At 36.2% G+C, this 24470-nt stretch overlaps 1 protein-coding gene across 1 annotated transcript in view; it reads right to left on the bottom strand.

Annotated features, from left to right (window-relative positions):
• The window catches only part of COL24A1 (collagen type XXIV alpha 1 chain), a 341448-nt gene that overhangs the window by 98011 nt on the left and 218967 nt on the right, over positions 1-24470 (bottom strand). The window contains exons 33-36 of the mRNA XM_008690817.1: positions 21547-21600; positions 21070-21123; positions 20216-20269; positions 19945-20052 (exon numbers count right to left, since the gene is read on the bottom strand). Of these exons, the coding sequence (XP_008689039.1) occupies positions 19945-20052; positions 20216-20269; positions 21070-21123; positions 21547-21600 (270 nt within the window). The remainder of the gene's footprint in view (positions 1-19944; positions 20053-20215; positions 20270-21069; positions 21124-21546; positions 21601-24470) is intronic.

The raw sequence follows: 24470 nt of genomic DNA, 5'->3' as shown, positions 1-24470 counted from the left end.
TTACTTTTCTTATCTTACTATACTGTCAGGGTCTCTGAGTAAATGTTGAATAGAAATAGTGAATAGTGGTGATCTCTGCTCATTTCTTTGAAGTTTCACCATTATGTATGATAGTCAATATTGATATTAAATTTTTATAAATACTTTTTGTTTCATCTATTGAGATTATATTTTTTCTTTAATTTGTAGTTATGTGACTTAAACTTACAATTCTTTTTTTTTTTTTTTAAAGATTTTATTTATTTATTCGACAGAGATAGAGACAGCCAGCGAGAGAGGGAACACAGGCAGGGGGAGTGGGAGAGGAAGAAGCAGGCTCATAGCGGAGGAGCCTGATGTGGGGCTCGATCCCATAACGCCGGGATCACGCCCTGAGCCGAAGGCAGATGCTTAACCGCTGTGCCACCCAGGCGCCCCTAAACTTACAATTCTTGTATGAGAAGGAATTCATAAACCCTTATATTATATCAGCACTCCACAACTGCACTGAACTCAAATATTCAGGCGTCAGCTGACACTACTGTGTGCCAATGCCATCTGCCAACCAACAATACAGTTTAAGCATCATTGTGTTTATATATTTAAATATTAATAAAAATTTGTGGATAATGTAAAAATGTGACAAACAAGTCTCACAAATGTGTATAATTGAGAAATTTGTTATTACTCTGCAAGATGGCTTGCACATTCTTCAAACTTCCATTCTCACCTCATTTTCAAGTTAATGACCTTGCCTCATGCTGCACTGACACCAGTAGCAATCAAACAAGAAACACCTCTTCCCAATACCCAACCTACCAACACACCTCCTTATGTACGCACATATTGTTTCCCTTCTCTTACGAAGGAAGACGTTTCCCTGTTTCTTGTCTGAGGCCAGCTCCTCACTTGCATCTAAAACCCATGTGCTCATCAAGGCCTTCTCCTACACTTGCATATCAATTTTTTTCTCTTAACTGAATCACTTCCAACGGTAACTGAACATGCTAGATAGCTCTCATTTGAGAAAAATCCTTCCTTGACCTCATTCATGCCCCTCCCTCCCTTTCCATTCACTCATTCAATTTCTCATGCACTTTTCTAGTTCCATTCTTGCTTCCCCATCATAGCAAAGCTTCTAGAAAGATTTGTTTATGCTCATTGTCACTCTTTCCTTATTTTTCATTCCATCTTCATTTGGATGAACGACCAACTCTGAAATTTTTTTTTCCTTACCACAACTCTGAAATTGCTTCCTTTCGGACAACTGACCTTCAAATAGCCAACTCCAATAATCCAATGGCTCATTTTATCTGAAACTGTTTTCCATTCTTGGAACTTCTTAAAACTTCTGTTTACATGGCAGCATGCTTCTCAAATTTTCTACTTACTTATAACATCTCTTTATCTTCTTATAGTCTAATGATTCTTAAAGTTATGTCACCTGTCCTGACTGCGCCAGTGACCTTCTGATTTTCCCACCTATTGACATCTTTTTGAATTTCTAATAGGTATCTCAAACTTTATGTGTCCCAAACTGAACCTTGAATTCCCTCCTCAAACCCCTAAACCTTGTCTCTCCTTATCTTCCCCATCTCTGCTGTAATGGGGGCAATATTTGAAAATTATTAAAAATGTTTTTCTATTTTGCCTTTTTGAATACATAGACTTTACCCTATTTGGGTTGAGGGGTTTGTATGCTGAAGGGCTGAATGTATTAAGAGAAAATTTTCTGTTTTATTGTTTCCAACTTTAAAATTCACAAGTTGAGCCTGGAGCACCTAGCACATGGGCTGTCCTATATTATAGAGAAGACATACTTTCCATCTATCACAATAGTACTTTAAGGCTTTTACTAGATGATAGAAGGATGAGGATATGACATAGGGGAAATATAGAGAAAGCCAGGTTTTGGGTTTTTTTTCCTTTTGATTCCAGGAGTATGCAGGAAGGCAAAGAGGGAAGGAGAGACATAGATGTTCAGATATTCCTCTTTCTGAGTTTTGGCAGAGTGAAACCCTTGCTCCCTACTACCTCTTCAGGATGCAGGAAAGTTACCTTCTTTTTAGATATCACTTGGTTTATGGACACATCAATTTGGATGCTCAGGAAAGTAAAAATGAGGAACATTTGTTAAATTTTCCTGAGCTACTCCTTGATTCCTATATGACGTAGATGGGAACTTAGAAACACCTGGGGAGCTTGTGGGGGTGGGGTGGGGGGAGTGGCCAATACTCTAGAAAGACGTGGCTCTGCCGTAAGGGCTGAAGAGCAGATTTCCTGGGCTAGAACTGAATGAGAATCCAGAAGACCTGAGAGGGATCTGCAGATTAGCGGAAGCTGACAGGGAACCCCCCCCCCCGCCCCCCGCCCACCAAAGAAATGAAAACTACTAGCTACGGACGTCATCATCACAGGCCAGCAGGGTAGGCAGCAAGCAAACTGACAAGGGATGTCACCATGTCCCTATCGTTATGAATAACACATGCATCTAGAACTAAGGCCACTTTATCCTTGCCATCAGCAGAAATTCAGACTCTAATGGAAAGGAGTAAAAGAGGGAGGCCAAGAACAGATAAATCTGAGAAGCAACATCATAAGATTCTGAGTCTTATCTACTACTAATTTATAGGAATAAATTGTTTAAGCTTTCAGCTGAGTTGGATTTAAAAATTTCTTTTCCTGGGGCACCGGGGTGGCTCAGTTGGTTAAGTGTCTGCCTGTGGTTCAGGTCATGAGCCCACAGGGTCCTGGGATGGAGCCCTGTGTCAGGCTCCCTGCTCAGCAGGGGAGTCTTACTTCTCCCTCTCCCTTTGCCCCTCTCCTCCTCATGCTTTCTCTCTTGCTCACTCTCAAATAAATAAAAATCTTAAAAAAAATTAAAAAAAATAAAAATTTCTTTTCCCCTCAGGCCCCCCAACATTCCTCACTAATCAGTAAGTTAGAGCTTGTGAGGAAAACCAGATGAACCAAAAATAATGAAATTACATATTTGCACATATGTAAGTACCAATTTGTAGCCCCATAATACATTTAATAGCGTGATTACCAATTCAGTTACTCCAGCAAAAACCAGGATTTATTCTTTATAAATTTTTTCCTCTTTCTCAACGTCCAAACAATGAGCAAATTCAGGCGGCTCTGTCTCCAAAATATGTCTTGAATTGGAACGCTCTCTCTCTTGCCCGTTACATTCTAAACCACTATACCAATTTTCATCTACACTACCGCCACAGTCTTCCAAATCCACTTTTACCCTCATAGTCTGTTTCTTCAAAATACCCCAAATTATCACTAACAATGTTAATCAAACTCTCCTCCCTATTTAAAACCTTCCAAATGGCTGTCCACTGAAACCAGAATCATCTCCAAACCTCTTATCATCGTCTGTTATCCTCCACATGATCTGGCTCCTTCTATTTCTCTGACATCATGTTTTCCAGTTGCTTACTACATTCTAGCTACTTGGCCGTATTTTTCCTTTTCTATTAGTGCATCTAATAAATGCCCTTTCTGCCTTAGGGCATTTGCATTAGATGTTCCCTTTGTCTAGAAAGCTTTTTCTTAGATATTCACATGACTAGCTTTTTTTTATTTTCAGGCATCTGGCTCAGTGTAACCCCAGGGAGTCCTTTTGTGACTACCCCAATTTAAAGTAGCCTATACCTAGTCACTCTTTATCCCATTACCATGTTTTATTCTCTTCACAGCACTTATCACTATCAGAAATTATCTTTCTTGTTTACATTGCCTTCCCACACTACAGTGGAAGTTCCGAGACAGCAGGGAACTTGTCTGTTTTGTTTATTGCTATAACATTAGTACCCAAAATGGTGCCTGGCATATAGTTGATGCTTAATAAATATTTAAGAAACAAGCATGCCCAAAGTAGAAAATATTTAGCCTTAATCAGACAGTAACCTAGTGTACTTGGCATCCATTTTTAAAGAAATAACATCTTAAAAAACATGTACTAAAGTTGGAAGTAAAACCAAAGTTTATGAATAAAAGGTGAAGAGTAGTGAGACATTTTTATAGTACCTTTTAGTTTCTAAGAAATGTAACATATGGATCTATTTGGAACATATTGCACAGTAAACTTTTGTACACTTGAAGAACACATTATGTGTGAAAAAGGGGGTTGACTGTATTCTATATTGTATTTTCTTCTGATAGTATAATCAGAAAGGTTTCCCCTGGTTCTTTTGTCCACATCTTTTTTTCTTCAAAGACAGGTTGTTTTCTCTTCTTGCAGTGGTGGGGCGGGGTGGGTGGCAGTAAACTTCCACTGATATTAGGCTGGTTAATTTTAATGCTTGTTCTGAAATGCATAAGAAATATCTTGCTCCAAAATGTTGGCTATTAACATACCCACTGCAACCCGTTTGTGTATTTAGAAGCTTGCAGGGCGGACTGGAAAAATAGCAATAATTTCTAAATGTGCATGTTCTTCATGCATTTCTTCAACGATTACAAAAATAAGAATGCTTTTATATAAATGTCATGTTGACAAAGAATAGTTGGCTTCATGTTGAGCCTACCCATAAAATGGAAGGAGTCTGGGATTCTAGTCTTACTTTAAATACGTGAGGATAGCTGTACTGTCTTCAAAGTAACACATCACATCTATTTTTTAAACAACTTTGAGATATAATTCACATACCATATTATGAACCCATTTAAAGTGTACAAATTAATGATTTTTAGTATATTCACAGAATGGTGCAACCATCACCACCATCAATTTTAGAATATTTTCATCACCCCAAAAGAAACCCTGTACCCATAAGCAGTCATTTCCCATTTCCTCCCAACCACTGACTGCACCGCACCCTCCTCCTTTCCCTGGCCTTAGGCAACCACTAACCTACTTACAGTCTTTCTGGATTTGCCTTATATGGGACATGTCATATAACATGTGGTCTCTTTTGACTGGCTGCTTTCACTAAGCATAATGTTTTCAAGGTTCATCAAAGTTCTGGCATGTAGGAGTATATAACTTCTTTGCATTGCCAAGTAATGGTCCATTGCATGGACATACTACATTTATTAATATACATCTACTAATTCATCAGGTAATGATCATTTGGGTTATTTCCACTTTTTGGCTATCATAAATAATGCTGCTATAAACATTTATGTACAAGTTTTTATCTGAACCCTGTTTTCAATTTTATTGAATATATACCTAGAAATAGAGTTGGTGGATCATGTAGTAACTCCATATTTAACATTTTGAGAAACTGGCAAATTGATTTACAAAGTGGCTGCACCATGTTATATACCATCAGCACTGTATATTTACATCCTCATCAACACTTGGTATTTTTTTTAATTTAAAAATTTTTTTATTATAACCATCCTAGTCAAGTGAAGTGGTATCTCATTGTGGTTTATTTGCATTTTCCTAATAGCTAATGATGTTGATCATCTTTTCAATTGCTTATTGGCTAACTATATGTCTTCTTTGGAGAAACATCTGTTTAAATGTTCTGTTAATTTTTCAACTGGTTTACCTTTTTACTATTGAGTTGGAAGAGTTCTTTATATATTCTGGATACAAGTCCCTTATCATATATGATTTGCAAATATTTTCTCCCTTTCCATGGGTGTCTTTTCACTGTCTTAATGGTGTTTTTTGAAGTACAAAACTTTTAATTTTAATGGAGTCCAGTTTATTTTTTTCTTTTGTCACTTGTACTTTTAGTGTTATCTAAGAAAACTTTGTATAAATCAAGCTCATGAAGATTTACTCCTATGTTTTCTTCCAAGACATTTATAGTTTTAGCTCTTAAATTTCAGTCTAAGACCCATTTTGAGTTAATTTTTGTGTGTAGTGTAAGCAAGGGTCCAACTTTATTCTTTTATATGCAGGTTTCTACTTGTTCTAGCACCATTTGTTAAAAAGACCATTCTCTCCCTCTTTGAATTATCTTGGTACATAACATGCTCTTGTAATTCAAATTTATTTTGTTCTATTTTTGTCCCCTGGGATTTATTGTATCCATTGAGATAGCCAATAACATTTGATATATTAAACAAAGTTTGTGAGTTATATAGTGATTCCCATCACAGACTATGTTCCTCTTCTGCTTGAAACCTTTCAATGCCTTTTTACTATACTTTGAAAAAAATCCAAACTTCTTGCCATGATTTAAATAATCCTTCATGATCTGCTTCCTATTTATTTCTTCAAGCTCATCTCAAACAACTTTTCACTATTCATTATGCTACAACTATGATTAACTTCTCTTTAATCTTCCAAAAATACCTATACCATTCTCACTTCCGTATCTTGGCCCTTGCTTTTCCATCTACCTTGAATAATCTCCCAAAGTTCTTTGCAGGGCTGGTTCTTTATCATTCTTCAGGTCTCAACTTAATCCTCCCCTATACAGAAAAGGCTTCCCTCAATGCCCTGTTGGAAGCAGGCTTCTCCTCCCTTAACCAGCTTTTCTTTTTCATCACCCTATTTATGTCCATTACTGCATTTATCACTACTTGCAATGATCTAGTCTATATGGTCAATGTTCACAATATTATAAAATCTGAGATCAGGAATCTTGCTAGTCTTGTTCCCCTTGGTATCCCCATTGCTTAGTAGAGTTCTTGGTTCATAGAAAGTACTCAAAAACTTTGCTGAATTAATGAATGGGCAAATACATTTTATAGGGTCACCATCTGTAAGGCTAATAAAAATTTAGGGATATCCAAGCTAATGCTTTTAAGTTATAGAATCTTTTCTTCTGAAGAAAGCCTATACAGAAGCCAATATGTTAGATATACATACAAAGATTTTTTTTCTGACTCACCTAGTAACAGAAGAACACTCCTGCCCATTCAGCATCCCTTCCTGACACAGCCATCCTGGGAGGTTCTGCATAGCTCCCTTTGTGCAATGTGTAAACTGAGAAACCAAAGAATGACTCACCCAACAACATACAGCTCTTCAGTAGTAGAGCAGGGATAGTGGTAGACCAATTTTTGCATAATGGTAGGTGCAGAGTTCTTTCTATTTCTGTGTTGGTTTATGACACAACAGTTCAGAACAAGCAAGCCTAAGACCAGAGTCATAAAGATCATTCAGAAGATAAAGATTTAAATAAGTCCTTTACTCCTTAATGCCACTGACCTCAAATTTTCAAAGTTGCTATTTTTCAGGGTTTTCAAGGAAATTACCTCAGAAATAAGAGTCATGTATACCTTTATCATTCTTTTCTAACTATTAATAAGTCCTCTCATCTTTGACTGCTTTTAAAGATTCTATTGAGAAAGCTTCTTAGCTTTATTTGGCTTCATCTTTTCTTAAGATATTCCCCTATTAACAATGATCATACCATTCTATACAGATGGGAAAAATCACACTTCAGTAAATCCAACCAACTTTTGTCCTAACAGAATAAAAGAAGACACTTTCATTTTTATATATTCAACTTTTAACTCCCATAGTGTCACATCTGTTTAGATGTTAGATACTACAATGATAGTTTTTTTTTTTTTTTTTTTTTTTAAGAAATGGGTGAAAGACCGTAAGTCAGGCAGATGTTTCTTCTCAGATGTTTCCAAACTCTTTTCCCAGAGTTATATATTTAGACAACTGAACACTTTAGCACAGAATTCAAGCATACAATATACATTTTAAAATTCTGTTCAAAGAAGTCTACATCTTAGATATGGGAATTTGTTACTGATGCTTCCCTTGCCTTATTTTTCAATCTAGTTCTCATTTTCCAATCTTCTAGAAAGAAAAGCGCTTCTTTCCTTGAAAAACAAGTTTTATTTCTTTCGCTCACTCTCTTTCTTGTTTATTTTTTAAGAATAGGTAGCATCTTTGTGACATTGCCTAAGGAAGTATTTTTTAAAGTGAAAAATAAATCCAACATCAGGCTGTATGATTAAGCAATAGTTCCTTGGATCATAAAATTCTTTTGAAAAAATGTGCCATGGTATTTTTATTGAGTTTATGAGCTGAAAGGCATTTAAAATTCCAAGGAGAACAACAAAAAGAATAAAAAAGAAACACACATGTGTTGTTACTAAAAAAGGCACCAAAGATGTGTATGAGGCAAGATTTTTCCTGGGAAAAATTATGAAGCAGATGAAATCTGTGTTTATCATTTTTCCATGTCTTGTTTTTAGCCCCTTTTTTCATCTCTGTTCTGCCCATCACCAGCTGTCACTCTGCATCATCCCTGTCTGGGACTCGTGTCTGTTATCCTATGACATGGCTAGGCCTTTCTTTTTCTTAATTCTGTTCTCCCCACCAACATTTAGGGTTCTGCTGGGGAAACAGGCTAGGTGATTGAAAAAAATCCATGCTAAAGTATTAATAATTGTTAATGATTAATGACTTTCTCATATAAAAATTAATTTGCTAAGAATTCTCAGAAAGATAATCACAATTTTTCAGCATTTGTGACTTGGATTCTCTATGAGTCCAGCCCTGATGGGTTCTCTAAAAAAGATGAAAAATATCAAGAACCCCAAAAAGGTAAAATATAAGCCCGAGGCTGGTTACTTCATGGAGTAGTGTGGCTTAGAGGCACAGAAGCCATAATAAAGGAACTAGACAGAGCCAGCTCTGCTATCTGCTATATTCTTACCTTTCTCTGAGCCTGTTTTTTTCAGTTGTAAAATGGGGAAAATAAAGCACCACTAGATTATTGGAAGGATTCTATGAGAAAATATAACTGAAATTCTATTGTTCAGCCTGGACCAATAGTTTGAAGATAATCTGGGGAGAGGGTGATTCTCTAATGCTTTGTATTTGCTACAGTAGAACACCTATCATAGTTTTCCAGGACTGAGAGCGTAAGCCAGAGAAATGGGCACTTTACCACTTGTGTAAAACCAGAGGGAAAAAAGACTCAATTTGCCAATTGCTGAAAAACAGGCAACATTTCTGGTTCACCTTTGAACTTCGAATGTCATGCTGAAATACACTGGTACAGTTATTTATTATTTGGGGGAAGGGGTGAGATAGTATTAATTATTGCTAAAGGAATCAAAACTATTGATTATGACTAAATGATATGAATGATAAGATAGCCAGTTTGTGCTTCATTTATGGTATTTGTTGTATTTTTCCAGATAGAGCTTCTTCTCAGTTCTTGGAAATGTAACTGAGATTAATGGGGGCAGGAACTATCTTTAAAAGGCTGAGTAAGTCTCCCATGATATGGCAAAAAGAAAAATCATTTTCTGGGAAGGTCATAAGTGATGACTCCCAAGATATGAGAATATCTTCAAAGGCAAGAATACTTGGAGAAGTAAAGAGAGAATAATCTTGGGGGAGATCTCATATTTAAAGATGTGAGGCAAGGAAGATGGAACAGTAAAATAAAAAAGTAAAATATCCAGAGAGGCCGTATCTGGAAGAACATAACAAATACCATAAATTAAGCATTTAAGCAAGGGACAAGATGTTCTCATTATTTATTTATATCTTCTACTTGCCCTGCGGTGAGAGAATCTGTCCAATGTGACATCTGGAATTTCCCATGAAGTAATACTACAATTTGAGATCAGATATTGATAGCTTAAATTATGCTTGCAAAGGATTTCCTATGTCATTCTAGAGTTAGGATATTACTCTATAGGAATAATATCAGCTCTATGAATAAAAATCAGAAATATTCTAAGTAAGTTTGAGATAACACAAAGTGTTCCTCTTCAAATGCTTTATGACAGAAGTTCCATAGCTGAGGTGACATCATTAGGATAGTGACATAAGTCATTCCTGAATTCAGTCATCCTTAGAGGAAGACCAAATAGCAAGTATCCACATAAAAGGCCACCATTGTGAAAATCCCAGAACCTGAGGGTGAGGCTGAAGCACTCCCCTAGATCACAGAGATACAGAAGGACCACAGTAAAAAGGTAAGAGTAAAGATTCCATTTTGATTGCATTGTCCTTTCCCCAGACCAGCACAGCACTGAGTCAGTGCTTAGCTTATAGTTTCTCCAGTGAGGAAAGAAAACCCAAAGTGGACATTCAGCTCCCCCAGTATTATGGAATGCTTCCAGGGTAGCCCACTTAGGTCATACTTCCTGGGGATCACTACGGAAGCCTAGGGGCTTGACCACCGAGGATCAGATAGAGACAAAGAACAGAGGCAAGGATTATAGCAACCTGCACCAGATCTCGGTGGACTGTATTCCTGCTTGCAGTAGCACCTGAGCAGAGATCTCAGTCAGTGATTCTGCACTTCTGCAGAGCTGAGTTGTTGGCTCTGTCTGGTCGGGAGCTTGGTTGAAGTGTTCTGCATGATTTGGGTCTCCAGCCAAAGGATCATACCTCCTATCGAGCCCATTATATGGCTCTGAGTTGCAACCTTCCCCAACAGTTAACCATATACTCCCATCCCACTCAACCAGGACTGTCTGGCCATTGAACCTGAGCAGTTGTGGAGTCCGTACTATAGCTCTATTCAGGTAGGCAGTCAAGCCAGCAGCCCTGCCAAAATGTTGGGAATGACCACAGAACCTGAACAGTGGTCCTGGGAAGACTTGGAACCCAGTTTAAAGTACTGCCTAGCTCTGAAGCCCAGCCAACAGCTCTACCCAGCAGCAAAATCGCTTATGGCCCTGTCCAATTCCTAAATATAGCCTGCAACCTTGCATAGGCAAGAAGCCCAGCAAGTGGCCCTGCCCCACTACAAAGGATAGCCTTCAGCCCCACCCAATAAAAGCTCAGACAGTAACTCCACCCAACCGTGGAGCATATTGTCTCCAGCATCAACTAACACTGAGATACAGCTAAAGAATGCACTTAACTAGAAAGCCTGGCAAGTGACCTTACCCAACACAGGGGCACAGCCAGTGGCCTAAGTAAACATGAAGCACAGCCTGTGACTCTATACAACCTTGGGGCACAGCCTGTGGGTCTGTCATACTGTGAAGCCATGCTTGTGATCTCATGAACATGGAGTTTAGCCAACAGCACTATTCAGTTAGGGTGCACAACATGAGACCTTGCCCAACTTCAGAGTTCAATCAGAGGTATTGCCTTGCCAGGGAATACAGCCCAAGACCTCACCCTAACAGCACCCCTACCCAACTAGGGTGCTTATTCACTGGCCTCACTTGAAAATGAAGCCCAGCCAGCGGGCTCACCCAACTACAGAGAACAGCCAGTGACAACCCTCCCCAACCTCAGACCATGGGTAGGGGCCTTGCTCAACTGGAGACCTCAACAGTAAGCTGTGCCTGCCCACAAATGCTACCAATTAACCAGTCAGCTAAGCAGACTGGTGAAGGACTTTCCTTGCCAAAATAAACCTCTAATGTTTGGAAGAGGGACTGCTTATTCAAATGTGCAGATACCAGTGCAAGGATACAAGGACCATAAAGAATCAAATAAAGATGACAATGCTAAAGGAAACTAATAAAATTTTGATAACTAATACCAGAATAATGGAATTCTATGGACTTTCTGACAAAGAATTCAGAATAATCATCTTAAAGAAGTTTAGTTAACTATAAGAACACACAAATAGACAAATAAAATTAGAAAAATAACACATGAACAAAATGAGAAATCTAACAAATAAATAGAAACTGTAAAAATAAAGAAAACAAAAATCTTAGAGATGAACAATACAATGACTGAACTGAAGAATTCAATAGAGAACTTCAGTAGTAGACTCAAGCAAGCAGTAGAATCAGTGAACTCAAAGACAAGTCATTTGAAATTATCTAGAGGAGTAAAAAGAAAAAAAAAAGAACAAAATAAGGGGAAAAAAGTCTATGGTACTTATAAGACAGCATCAAGTGAAATATGTGTATTGTGATAATGCCAGAAGAAGAAAAAGAGCAAAAACTCTATTTGAAGATATAATGGCTGAAAATGTCCCAAACTTGGGGAGAGAAATGGGCATCAGATTCTCGAGGTCCAAAGCATCCCAAATAAGTTAAATCCAAAAAGAATAACTTTGAGACACGTCATAATTAAATTGTAAAAAGTCAAAGACAAAGGGAGAATTTTGGAAGCAGCAAGAGAAAAGCAACTTGTCACACAAAAGAGAGTTCCTGTAAGACTATAAGTTTCTTAGCAGAAACTGCAGGCCAGGAGAAAGTGGAATAATTTCTTCAAAATATTCAAAGAAAAAAAGTTAACCAAGACTACTATACCCACCAAAGCTGTCTTTCAGAAATGAAGAAGTGATAAAGACTTTCCCCAAAAACCAAAAGCTGAAGAGTTCACCACTAAACCTGTCTTACAAGAAATGCTAAAGGGCATTTTTTCAGGCTCAAATAAAAGAACATTATTAATGTCATAAAAACATGAATGTATAAAACTCACCAACAGATGTAAATATATATTCAAAGCCAGATTCTCTAGTATTGTAATGATTATGCATAAATCACTTACAACTCTAGTTAAAAAGTTAAAAAACAAATATATTAAAAATAACAATAATTTGTTATTGTATCATAATATAAAAAGATGTAAATTGTAACATCAATAACCTGAACTATGAGGAAGGGAGAAGTAAAAGTATAAAGTTTCTGTATGGTATTGAAGTTGTTATCTGCTAAAAATAAGATGTTAAAACATATTTTACATGAGCCGCAAAGAACGTAGTAGATACACAAAATTTTAATAAGGGATTAAGTCATACTGCTACAAAAGTCATAAAATCACAGACAACAAGAGAGAAAACAAGAAGACATGATCTATAAAACAGTCAGTAAACAATTAAATGTCAATAGGAAGACCTTATCAATAATTACTTTAATTGTAAATGTATTAAATTCTCTAATCAAAAGATACAGAATGGCTACATGGATAAAAAGACAAGACCAACTATATACTGCCTACAAGAGACTCACTTAAGCTTTAAGGACACACAAAGACTAAGAGTGAAGAAATGGAAAAAGATATTTCGAGTAAAAGAAATAAGGGTAACCAGAAGAAAGCAGGGATAGTTACACTAATATGAGACACATGGTATCAAACTAGAAATCAACAACAGGAGGAGAGCTGGAAAATTCACAAATATGTAGAAATTTAATAACACAGTCCTCAACAACCAAAGATCAAAGAAGAAATCAAAAGGAAAAATTTAAAAATCTTCAAACTAACAATTGTAAATATTTATGCCCCCAACTTGGGAAAATATAAATTTATAAATATATAAATCAATTAATAACAAATATAAAGAAACTCATTGCTAATAATATAATAATAGTAGGGGACTTTAACACCCCACTTACAGCAATGGACAGATCATTTAAGCAGAAAATCAACAAGGAAACAATGCCTTTGAATAAATCACTGGACCAGATGGACTTAACAGATATACTCAGAACATTTCACCCTAAAGCAGCAGAATACACATTCTGTTCAAATGCACATGGGACATTCTCCAGATCACATACTGGGTCACAAATCAGACCTCAATCAGTACAAAAAGACTGAGATCATACCATGCATATTTTCAGACCACAATGCTATGAAACTTGAAGTCAACCACAAGAAAAAACTTGGAAAGACCACAAATACATGGAGGTTAAAGCTAACCAGGAAATTTAAAAGGAAATTTTAAAAAATACATGGAAGAAAATGAAAATGAAAACACAACAGTCCAAAATCTTTGGGATGCAGCAAAAGCAGTCATAAGAGGGAAGTATATAGCAATACAGGCCTACCTCAAGAATCAAGAAAAGTCTCAAATACTCAACCTAACCAACCTTACATATAAAGGAGCTAGAAAAAGCACAGCAAATAAAGCTTATAGCCAGGGGAGCCTGGGTGGCTCAATTGTTAAGCATCTGCCTTGGGCTCAGGGCGTGATCCCGGTGTCCTGGGATCAAGCCCCGCATCAGGCTCCTCCACTGGGAGCCTGCTTCTTCCTCTCCCACTCCCCCTACTGGTGTTCCCTCTCTCACTGGCTGTCTCTCTCTGTCAAATAAATAAATAAAATCTTTTTAAAAAAAGCCTATAGCCAGCAGAAGGGAAATAATAAAGATTAGAGCAGAAATAAATGATATAGAAACAAAAAACTCCAGTAGAATAGATCAATGAAAGTAGGAACTGATTCTTTGAAAGAATTAATAAAATTGATAAACCCCTAGGCAGACTTATCAAAAAGAAAAGAGAAATAAAATCATGAATGAAAGAGGAGAGATTACAACCAGTACCATAGAAATACAAACAGTTATAAGAGAATATTATGAAAAATTATATGCCAACGAATTGGGCAATCTGGAAGAAATGGACCCATCTCTAGAACTGAAACAGAAAGAAATAGAAAATTTGAACAGACCCATAACTAGCAAAGAAATTGAATCAGTAATCAAAAATCTTTCAATAAACAAAAGTCCAGGGCAGATGGCTTCCCAAGGGAATTCTACCAAACATTTAAAGAAGAGTTAATACCTATTTTTCTGAAATTATTACAAAAAATAGAAACAGAAGGTAAACAACCAAACTCATTATATGAGGTCAGCATTGCCTTGATTCCAAAACCAAAGACCCCACTAAAAAGGAGAATTACAGGCCAATATCCCTGATGAACATAGATACAAAAATTCTCTACTAGCAAATCAAATCCAACAGTACATTACAAGAATTATTCACCACAGTCAAGTGGGATTTATTCCTGGGCCGCAGGGTTGTTCAATATTCACACATCAATCACTGTGATACACCACATTAATTTTTTTACAAAAGGATAAGAACCATATGATCTTCTCAATAGATGCAGAAAAAGCATTTGACAACATACAGCATCTATTCTTGATAAAAACCCTCTACAAAGTAGGGATAGAGGGAACATAACTCAACACCTTAAAGGCCATATATGAAAGACCCACAGCTAATATCATCCTCAAGGGGAAAAAACTGAGATATTTTTCACTAACATCAGGAACAAGACAGGGATGTCCACTCTCACCATTGTTATTTAAAATAGTACTGGAAGACCTAGCCTCAACAATCAGGAAATAAAAGGCATCCATATTGGCAAGGAAGAAGTCAAACTTTCACTATTCACAGATGACATGATACTCTATGTAGAAAACCTGAAAGACTCCACAAAAAATTGCTAGAACTGATACATGAATTCAGCAAAGTCGTAGGATATAAAATCAATGTACAGAAATCTGTTGCATTTCTATACAACAATAATGAAGCAGCAGAAAGAGAGATCAAGGAATCGATCCAATTTACAACTCCACCAAAACCTGTAAGGTATCTAGGAATAAACTAACCAAAGAGGTAAAAGATCTGTACTCTGAAAACTACAGAATACTTATGAAAGAAATTGAAGAGGACACAAAAAAAATGTAAAAACTTTCCATGTTCATGGATTGAAAGAACAAATATTGTTAAAATGTCTATACCACCCCAAAGCGATCTACACATTTAATGCAATACCATCAAAATACCACCAGCATTTTTAACAGAGCTAAAACAAGCAATCCTAAAATTTGTATGGAACCACAAAAGACCCCAAATAGCCAAAACAATCTTGAAAAAGAAAAGAAAAGCAATTCCGTACTTCAAGCTATGTTACAAAGCTGTAGTCATCAAGTCAGTACGGTACTGGCACAAAAACAGACACATAGATGAATGGAACAGAATAGAAAACCCAGAAATGGACCCACAACTACATGGTCAACTAATCCTCAACAAAGCAGGAAAGAATATCGAATGGGAAAAAGTCTCTTCAACAATTGGTGTTGAGAACACTGAATAGCCACGCGCAGAAGAATGAAACTGGACCACTTCCTTACATCATACACAAAAATAAATTCAAAATGGATGAAAGACCTCAATGTGAGACAGAAAACCATCAAAATCCTGGAGGAGAACACAGCAGCAACCTCTTTGACACTGGCTGCAGCAACGTCTTACTAGACACATCACCAGAGGCAAGGGAAACCAAAGCAAAAATGAACTATCGGAACTTTATCAAATTAAAAAACTTCTGCACAGTGAAGGAAACAATCAACAAAACTAAAAAACAACCTAAGGAATGGGAGAAGGTATTTGCAAATGACATATCTGATAAAGGGTTAGTATCCAAAATATATAAAGAACTTATAAAACTCAACACCCCAAAAACAAATAATCCAGTTAAAAAATGGGCAGAAGACATGAGTAGACATTTTTTCAAAGAAGACATAACGATGGCCAACAGACACATGAAAACATGTTCCACATCACTCATCATCAGGGAAATACAAATCAAAACTACAATGACGTATCACCTCACACCTGTCAGAATGGCTAAACTTAACAACACAAGAAACAACAGATGTTGGCAAGAATGTGGAGAAAGGGGAACCCTCTTACACTGTTGGCGGGAATGCCAACTGGGTGCAGCCACTGGTGCAGAAAGCAGTATGGAGTTTCCTCAAAAAGTTAAAAATAGAAGTACCCTTCGACCCAGCAATTGCACTACTAAGTATTTACCTAAAGAATACAAAAATACTGATTTGAAGGGACACATACATCCCGATGTTTATAGCAGGATTATCAACAACAGCCAAATTATGGAAAGAGCCCAAATGTGCATCGACTGATGAATGGATAAAGATATAGATACATAATGGAATATTACTCAGCCACCAAAAAGAATGAAATCTTGCCATTTGCAATGACGTGGATGGAACTAGAGTATTATGCTAAATGAAATAAGTCAGTCAGAGAAAGACAAATACCAGATTATTTCACACACATGTAGAATTTAAGAAACAAAACAGATGAACATAGGGGAAGGGAGAAAAAAAAAGAGAGGGAGGCAAGCCTTAAGAAACTCTTTACTACAGAGAACAAAGTGAGAGTTGATGGACAGGAGGTGGGTAGCGAATGGACCAAATTAGTGATGGGGATTAAGGAGGGCACTTGTTGTGACAAGCAGTGGTGTTGTATGTAACTGATGAGTCACTAAATTCTACTCCTGAAACCAATATACACTGTATGTTAACTAACTAGAATTTAAATAACTTGAAAGAAAAATTAAAACAAAAAAAAAAATCTTCAAATAAAAATGGAAACACAACATAGCAAAAATTTATGGAATTCAGCAAAAGCAGTTCTAAGAGGGGAGTTTAGAGTGATAAACGCCTACTTTAAAAAAGGAGAAAGATCACAGATAAATAACCTAACTTTATACCTCAAAGAAGTAGAAAAAGAAGAACAAACTAAAGCCAAAGTTAGCAGAAGAAAAGAAATGATGACGATTAGAGCAAAAGTAAGTAAAATAGAAATCAGATAACAGAAAAATTAGAGAAAAGATTAACAAAACTAATAGTTGGTTTCTTGAAATGATAAACAAACCCGACAAACGCCAAGACAGAAAGGCCTCAAATACAGTTAGAAATGAAAGAGAAGACATTATAAATTATAACACAGAGAAACAAAGGATCATAAAAAACTTTTTAAAAATTTTCGAACATTTGTTTTATTTTTATTATAAATAATGTTACCATGAATATTTTCATGCACATTTTGTTTTCTTGCTTTATCCTTATTTCTTTAGATTGAAATCCCAGAAGTTTACTGTACTGAAGAACTTTTTTTTACTGTTTTTTTTATAATAATTTTTTTATTATGTTATGTTAGTCACCATACTGTACATCCTTAGTTTTTGATGTAGTGTTCCATGATTCATTATTTGCATATAACACCCAGTGCTCCATGCAATATGTACCCTCCTTAATACCCATCACCCATAAAAAGACTTCTAATATACAATTATTTGTCAACAAATTGGACAACTTAGAATTTATCTATTCCTAAAAGCATACTATTTACCAAGACTGAATCATGCAGAAATAGAACATCTGAACAGACCAATAATGAATAAGGAGATTGAATAAGTAATGAAAAACCTCTCAACAAAGAAAAACCTAGCATTTGCTGATGATTTCCACAAAACACTTAAAGAAGAATTAATGGCAATATTTCTCAAACTCATCCAAAATTTTGAAGAGGCGAAATACACCCAAGCTCAGGTCAGCATTACCCCTGATACAAAAGCCAGATAAGGATATTTTAAGAAAACTACAGGCCAAAGCCCCGATGAAATGGATGCAAAAATCTCAATGAAATACTAACAAACTAAATTCAACATCACATTAAGAGGATCATACACTGTGTTAGAGTGGGATTTATTCCTGGGATACAAGGATGGTTCATCTGCAAATCAGTCAGCGTGATACACCCCATTCACAGAATTAAAGATACAACCATATGATCATCTCAATAGATGCAGAAAGAGTATTTGACAAACTTCAATAACTTTTCATGATAAAAATTTCTCAGTAAAGCAGGTATAGAGGGAACATACCTCAACATAATAAAGGCCATATATGACAAACCCACAGCTAATATCATATTTAATAGTGAAAAGTTGAAAACTTTCCCTCTAAGATCAGGAACAGGAGACCGAGGTGCTCACTCTCACCACTTCTATTCAATATAGTACTGGAAATCCTACCCAGAACAATTATTCAAGAGAAAGAAATAAAAGGCAACCAAAGTAGAAAGGAAGAAGTAAAATTGTCTCTGAAGATGGCATTATCTTCATATATAGAAAACCCTAAAGACTCTACAAAAAAAAAAAACAACACACAAAAACCACCAGCTGTTAAAATTAATAAATGATTTCAGTAAAACGGCAGGATACAAAATCACCCACAAAGCCCAGTCATGGTTCTATACACTAACAATGAATTATCTGAAAAGAAATAAAGAAAACATTCCCATTTACAATAGCTTCAAAAAATATTTAGGGATAAATATAATCACAGAGATGAAATATCTATACACTGAAAACTACAAGACATTGATGAAAGAAACTGAAGAAGACATAAGTGGAGAGCTATCTCATGTTCATAGGTAGGAATAATTAATATTGTTAACATGTCCATATTATCCCAAACCACCTACGATTCAAAGTAATTCCTAGCAAGATTCCAAGGGCATGTTTTACAGGAATAGAAAAAATCCTAAAATTCACATGAAACCAGAAAATACTCCAAATAACCAAAACAATCTTAAGAAAAAATAAAGCTGGAGGTATCACATCTCTTAATTCCAAACTGTATTAATACAAGACTATACAAATCAAAACAGTATGGTACTGGCATTAAAACAGACATATAGACTAATGGAAAAGAACGGAGAGCCCAGAAAAAAATGCATGCATATGTGGTCAACTTATATTTGAAAAAAGAATGGTATGTATATGGTTTATATATACAATGGAATATTGTTCAGCCACAAAAAGAAGGAAATTCTGACATTTGCAACAACGTGGATGGACCTGGAAGTCATTATGTTATGTGAAATGTCAGAGGAAAAAAAGTACTGTATGATCTCACATATGTGTGTTATCTAAAAAAACTGAAATTGTAGGAACAGAGAGTAGACTGATGGTTGCTGCCAGTGGCAGAGAGATGGGGGAAATGGTGAATGGATACAAACTTCCAGTTATAAAATAAGTAAGAGATATAATGTACAATGTGGTGACTATATTTAACAATACTGTCCTGTGTATTTGAAAGTTGCTAGGAGGGTAAATCTTAAAAATTTTCACCACACCACAAAAAGGTAACTAAGTAAAGTGATGAATGTATTAACTAACCCTATTTGGTATATATATATCTATATATCTATAGATATATATATACCTGTGTGCATGTGTGTGTGTGTGTGTGTGTGTGTGTATAAAATCATCACATTATACACCTTATATTTACACAATGCTATTTGTCAATTATATCTCAAAGTGGGAGGAAAAGAAAGGACTTGTGTGACACATGGAAAAAGTATCTTTCGTACTTGGATGTTAGGTAGGCTATCGGTCCCTGGTTTGGCCCTCTCTCAAGCCACAGTTTTACACCTTCAATTACCCAACAGACATCTAAGAGAATCAGAATGTATGTGTGTGTGTACGTATAGAGGACTGAGTTCACGGAGTACTCAAAAATGAACCCAGCAGTACTCACCGGAGGGCCCATTAGACCTGGTCTACCCAAGGGCCCTGAAGCCCCTGGTAAACCTGTCTCTCCTTTTTCTCCATCCTCTCCAGGAAGACCCCTTCCTCCTGGGTTCCCCTGTAACCCAGTAAAAATTTTTAAGAAAGGGAAAGCAGTAAAATAAGCACACACAATAAGCAGATTTTTGTTTGGAACATAAAAGTAATCATGTAATTATGTAATATTTTAAAGATTTCACAAAAAATATCTACTTATACATAATGAGAAAAGTATAATTTACCTTTAATCCATCTTTTCCTTGGAGACCTTCCTCTCCAGGAGCTCCTGGTTCACCCTATTTTGTAGCGAAAACAGTAAGATTTATTATTTTGCTAAATTGCGCACCTTATTTTTTTCCTGGTATCTATAGGAAGTACCAGGTTTGTGTACATTTATTCCTACTTCTACTTTATTTATAAGGACTATTTGGCAGTATAATAAGCTTGATATAATTTGCTTGGAATAGCTCTGAAGATGATTTAAAGAATCGGTATTGTGAATTCAAATATAAGATAGGTGCAGAATGCCTTTTAGTATGCAAATGTCTCTTGAGATTATCTTGGGCACTGTTATCTTGGGAAAAAGCTTACGTCAGCCCAAATTACAGGCTGTCTATATTAGAATAACTTCTGTAAGCTATCTAATTATACTTATTTACAATTATTTCCTTGAATCCTGTTAACTTTTTGTGACTTTAGATTTTTGTTGTTGTTTTTTCAAACATAAATTAGGTTGTAATCATTTGTTTGCCTTGTTAGGTCAGGAAATAACCTGAGAGTTGATTACTGTTTTTTGTGAATTTCTTCTTAATGCGACCATGAGTGACAATCACAGTTACTCTGCATATGTGTAAAGCATTCTACAGAGTACACTTTATACTGACAAAAGGATGTATGAGGTTAGAACTCCAAATACTACTAAATGACAATGTGAACAGGGTCTGGTATGCAGCTTTTAAAACTAAGAAATAAAGACATTTTCTATTATGTACCAGAAAGGTTTATTATGCATTTTTTGAAGCTTTACTTATGCTAAATTTTGAGTCTCTGAACTACTCAGGCCAGTGCGTTGAGATGGTTCCCAGTAGACATTTACCCGTAACCCTGGTTCTCCAGCAACTCCAACATTGCCTGCAGGTCCAACATTTCCCTGAAGAAACACAGGGAAAGATTAAAACTTTTTTCTACTAAAATAGTATATCTAATAATTATGGAAGGTGTATCATAAAGATATGACTTTCAAAACACTTCCCATTTTTTTCTTTTCCTGATTAATTTATTGATAATATATTGCCCCATGCTTTATCATTTGTATTTCCTCACTTTCTCTTACACACACACACACACACACACACACACACACACAGTCAGTATATACATACATATATAAGTGCGTATTATATATATATCATATATATATATAAAATTTTTTTCTGACTCATATGAAAACACTTCCCATTTTTATTTGCTCTCCTTCACTTGCTTTCGAGATGGTGGGTACTTGCCAAAATGTGGCAAACAGGGGATTCAGTGGTAAAAGTTCAGAGACCCTTTTACTATTTAGGAAGGTTACCTTTGCACCTGGTTCGCCTTGCAGACCAGATTCTCCCTCAATACCTGAAGGTCCCTAGAAGAGAATGATTTGACACATCATCTGTATACATTTCTTCACCAATTGCAAAGGCAATAACAACCTCATAAGAAGATCATAGTAATTTCTAGCCCAAGGGTAAGATGTATGTCCAGGAAAATATTTTTGCTTACACTTTATAAACTTGATGGCATAATTCTGGCACCCTTTAACAGTTCAAATGCCAAAGCAACATCATCTGAAGTCAGAACTTTTAAGACCTATTTCTTCTATTCTTCCTGTCATCCTTTATTCCTTGGTCAAAGACAAACCACTTCCCATTTCCTCTTCTAATTTCCCACCTTCATATTCTTACTATTCTCAGTGTTTTTTCACTTTTCACTCTTCCCATCTATTGCTGTTGAGCCCTCTGGAGCACACTTCCTTAAAAAATTTCAGTTTTCTTTATTCATTTCATAAAAAATATCACACAAAGATGATATGAATTTAATCACATTATAAAAGATTATATGGCAGCTTTTCCACTTTCCTTTCATGGGTGGGTCCAGTTGGGGAGAATGTGGCTCCTTTTACCTTGAAAACATAAAACTTCTTGCAACCTCTGGCTCTCTCTAGGCCTGGAGCTCCTACAACTGCTGTTGTATTGTTTCTTTGTTTCAGAGATATTTATCTTGTTTTTGAGCACACTGAGGGTACCTCTCCCCTCTTCCTTCCTCATTCCCCCTTCCTCTTTTCTTCTCTTTCACTGTGTGCATGTACTTATGTGGGTTAGCTTTGTGACTTCTTCACTGTTACAAGAGGCAGTACAGGACAGTACTTAGGAAAAACTATGAAGTGAGATTGCCTGGGTTTCTGCTCTGCCTCAGAAATGACAGAATTTAATATCCTACTTTAAGATTAATATTCTATCTTTAGAATTCCAACTCTCTTAGAATTTCTTCCATATTAAAATTGCTTTGATGTCACAGATCTCCTGTGGTTCCTAATTTCTCCCAACCTGTCAGTTCCTCTTGGCTTCTGTTATTCCTTTCTTTAACTCTAATAGTTGATCTTCTGAACACTGTGTTGTTTCTTTTCTTATACCAGTCTTGGATTAGCACCTTCAATCATCTCCATTTCCATTTCCAGTTGAAAACTGCTGGAAAAAATTACACACTTGTGCCAAGTGGCATCATGACATGTTGAGAAGCATAGTGGTGAAGAGAATGGGTTGTGGAGAGAGACTGCCTGAGTTGACATGTAGGCTGTCCCAATACTACTAGTTACTGCTCTTGAGCAAGTTACTTAACCATTTCATGCTTTTGTTTCCTCATCTGTAAAATGAAAATAATAGCAGCATCTATCTCATAGAGTGTTCTGAGAATCCATTAACACAGCAAAGCACATAAATTCTGCTAGGCACATAAAAAGTGCTTCATAATTGTGGGCTATTGTCATCATCAATATAATGCAAATTCATAGTCTCCTACTAAAAGCTTGACTTCTAGTAAAGTATATCTGCTCTTTCACTTGCCTATAGTCATTTCCCTCTCCCATTACCTTCGACCACTATTCTAAACCAGCAAATTTTCCTCGACTGACCTACTCAACCCCTACTCCTTATCACAACAGAATTTTTGTCTCCTACTCTGTTAATAGAAAAAACCTTCTAGTTATTAGGTATGACTTTTCTCAGTTTGCTTTAGGATCAGAGGATGTGGCATAGTATAGGGTATCAGCATCAGCTTTTGAACCAGATGTGGATTCAAAGTCAGGCTGTCCTACTTCTTAACCATTTACCTTGGGCAGATTAACAGATGATGACCCCCCATCTCCCTAATATTCCTCTTTGGTCTCATGAAAGGTATTGCCATCCATCCTGTTGCACAGCCTAGTATCTGGGAATAATTTTTTACTTCTCTTTCCCCTTTACTTCCCATATTCTACAAATATGAAGGTTCTGCAGAATTTATATAAAAAACATTTCTCAAATCCATCCACTTTTCTCCCTTTCTATCCTTCCTACTTTAGTTCAGAAGTCCACCATTTCTTGCCTGGTTGAATGCAACAGTCCTTTAGTAGGTATTCTGTCCTCTCAAATATATCCTCTATGCAGCTGCTAGAATTATCTTATTGTCCAAAAATATAAATCTGACTTTATTACTGCCCTGCTTATATCTTACAATGACTTAATATAGCCCATAAAATAAAAAAATTTAAGCTTAACAGAGTACACAGAACTTTTCATAACCTAATGATTTTTCTATAATTTCATCTATTACCACACCTTGCTTTGACTTTAAACATCAAAGAATCCATATTGCCTCATGTTTGTATATTCTTGCTCATACTATACCTTTTCCTGGAATTTCCTTATCCTTATTTACTCTTTTCATATGGCTAACTCCTACTCACTCCTTAAAACTCATCTCATCACCACCCCACATTCCCCACAAGTCTTCTTTTCCCCGGAGTCAAATGCTCATTGCCATGTTCCTATACTGACCTCTGAATATCTCCATCACTGGGTCTAATACATGGCAATGTAATAATGTTTTATATGGCTATATTCTGGAATAGATTACAAACTCCTAAAGGAGTCAGGGACCATATATCAGCCATCCTTGTATTACCAGTGGATACAAAGTGCCCAGCAAGAAAGCATGGCATAATCATGGAATTAAAAATAGGCCAACAAACCTGGAGTACATGAGGGAGGAGAAGAGCTTTATTGGTATATGGCTAAACAGGTCTGCATAAATCAGATCATATAGAACATCATTTATCATGTTAAAAAGTTGGCATTTTATTGAAGGTCACGAGAGCCACTGAAAAATTCCAAGGAGAGGAATGATGGAAGGAATGATGGAAGTTGCTGGAGACATGCAATAAGAGCAGAGGACTAGAAATAGGGATGAAAAGGAAAG

Source organism: Ursus maritimus, unplaced genomic scaffold, assembly GCF_017311325.1.
Source record: "Ursus maritimus isolate PB19 unplaced genomic scaffold, ASM1731132v1 scaffold_12, whole genome shotgun sequence".
NCBI classification, from domain to species: domain Eukaryota; kingdom Metazoa; phylum Chordata; class Mammalia; order Carnivora; family Ursidae; genus Ursus; species Ursus maritimus.
This window is presented reverse-complemented; position numbering and strand designations above follow the sequence as displayed.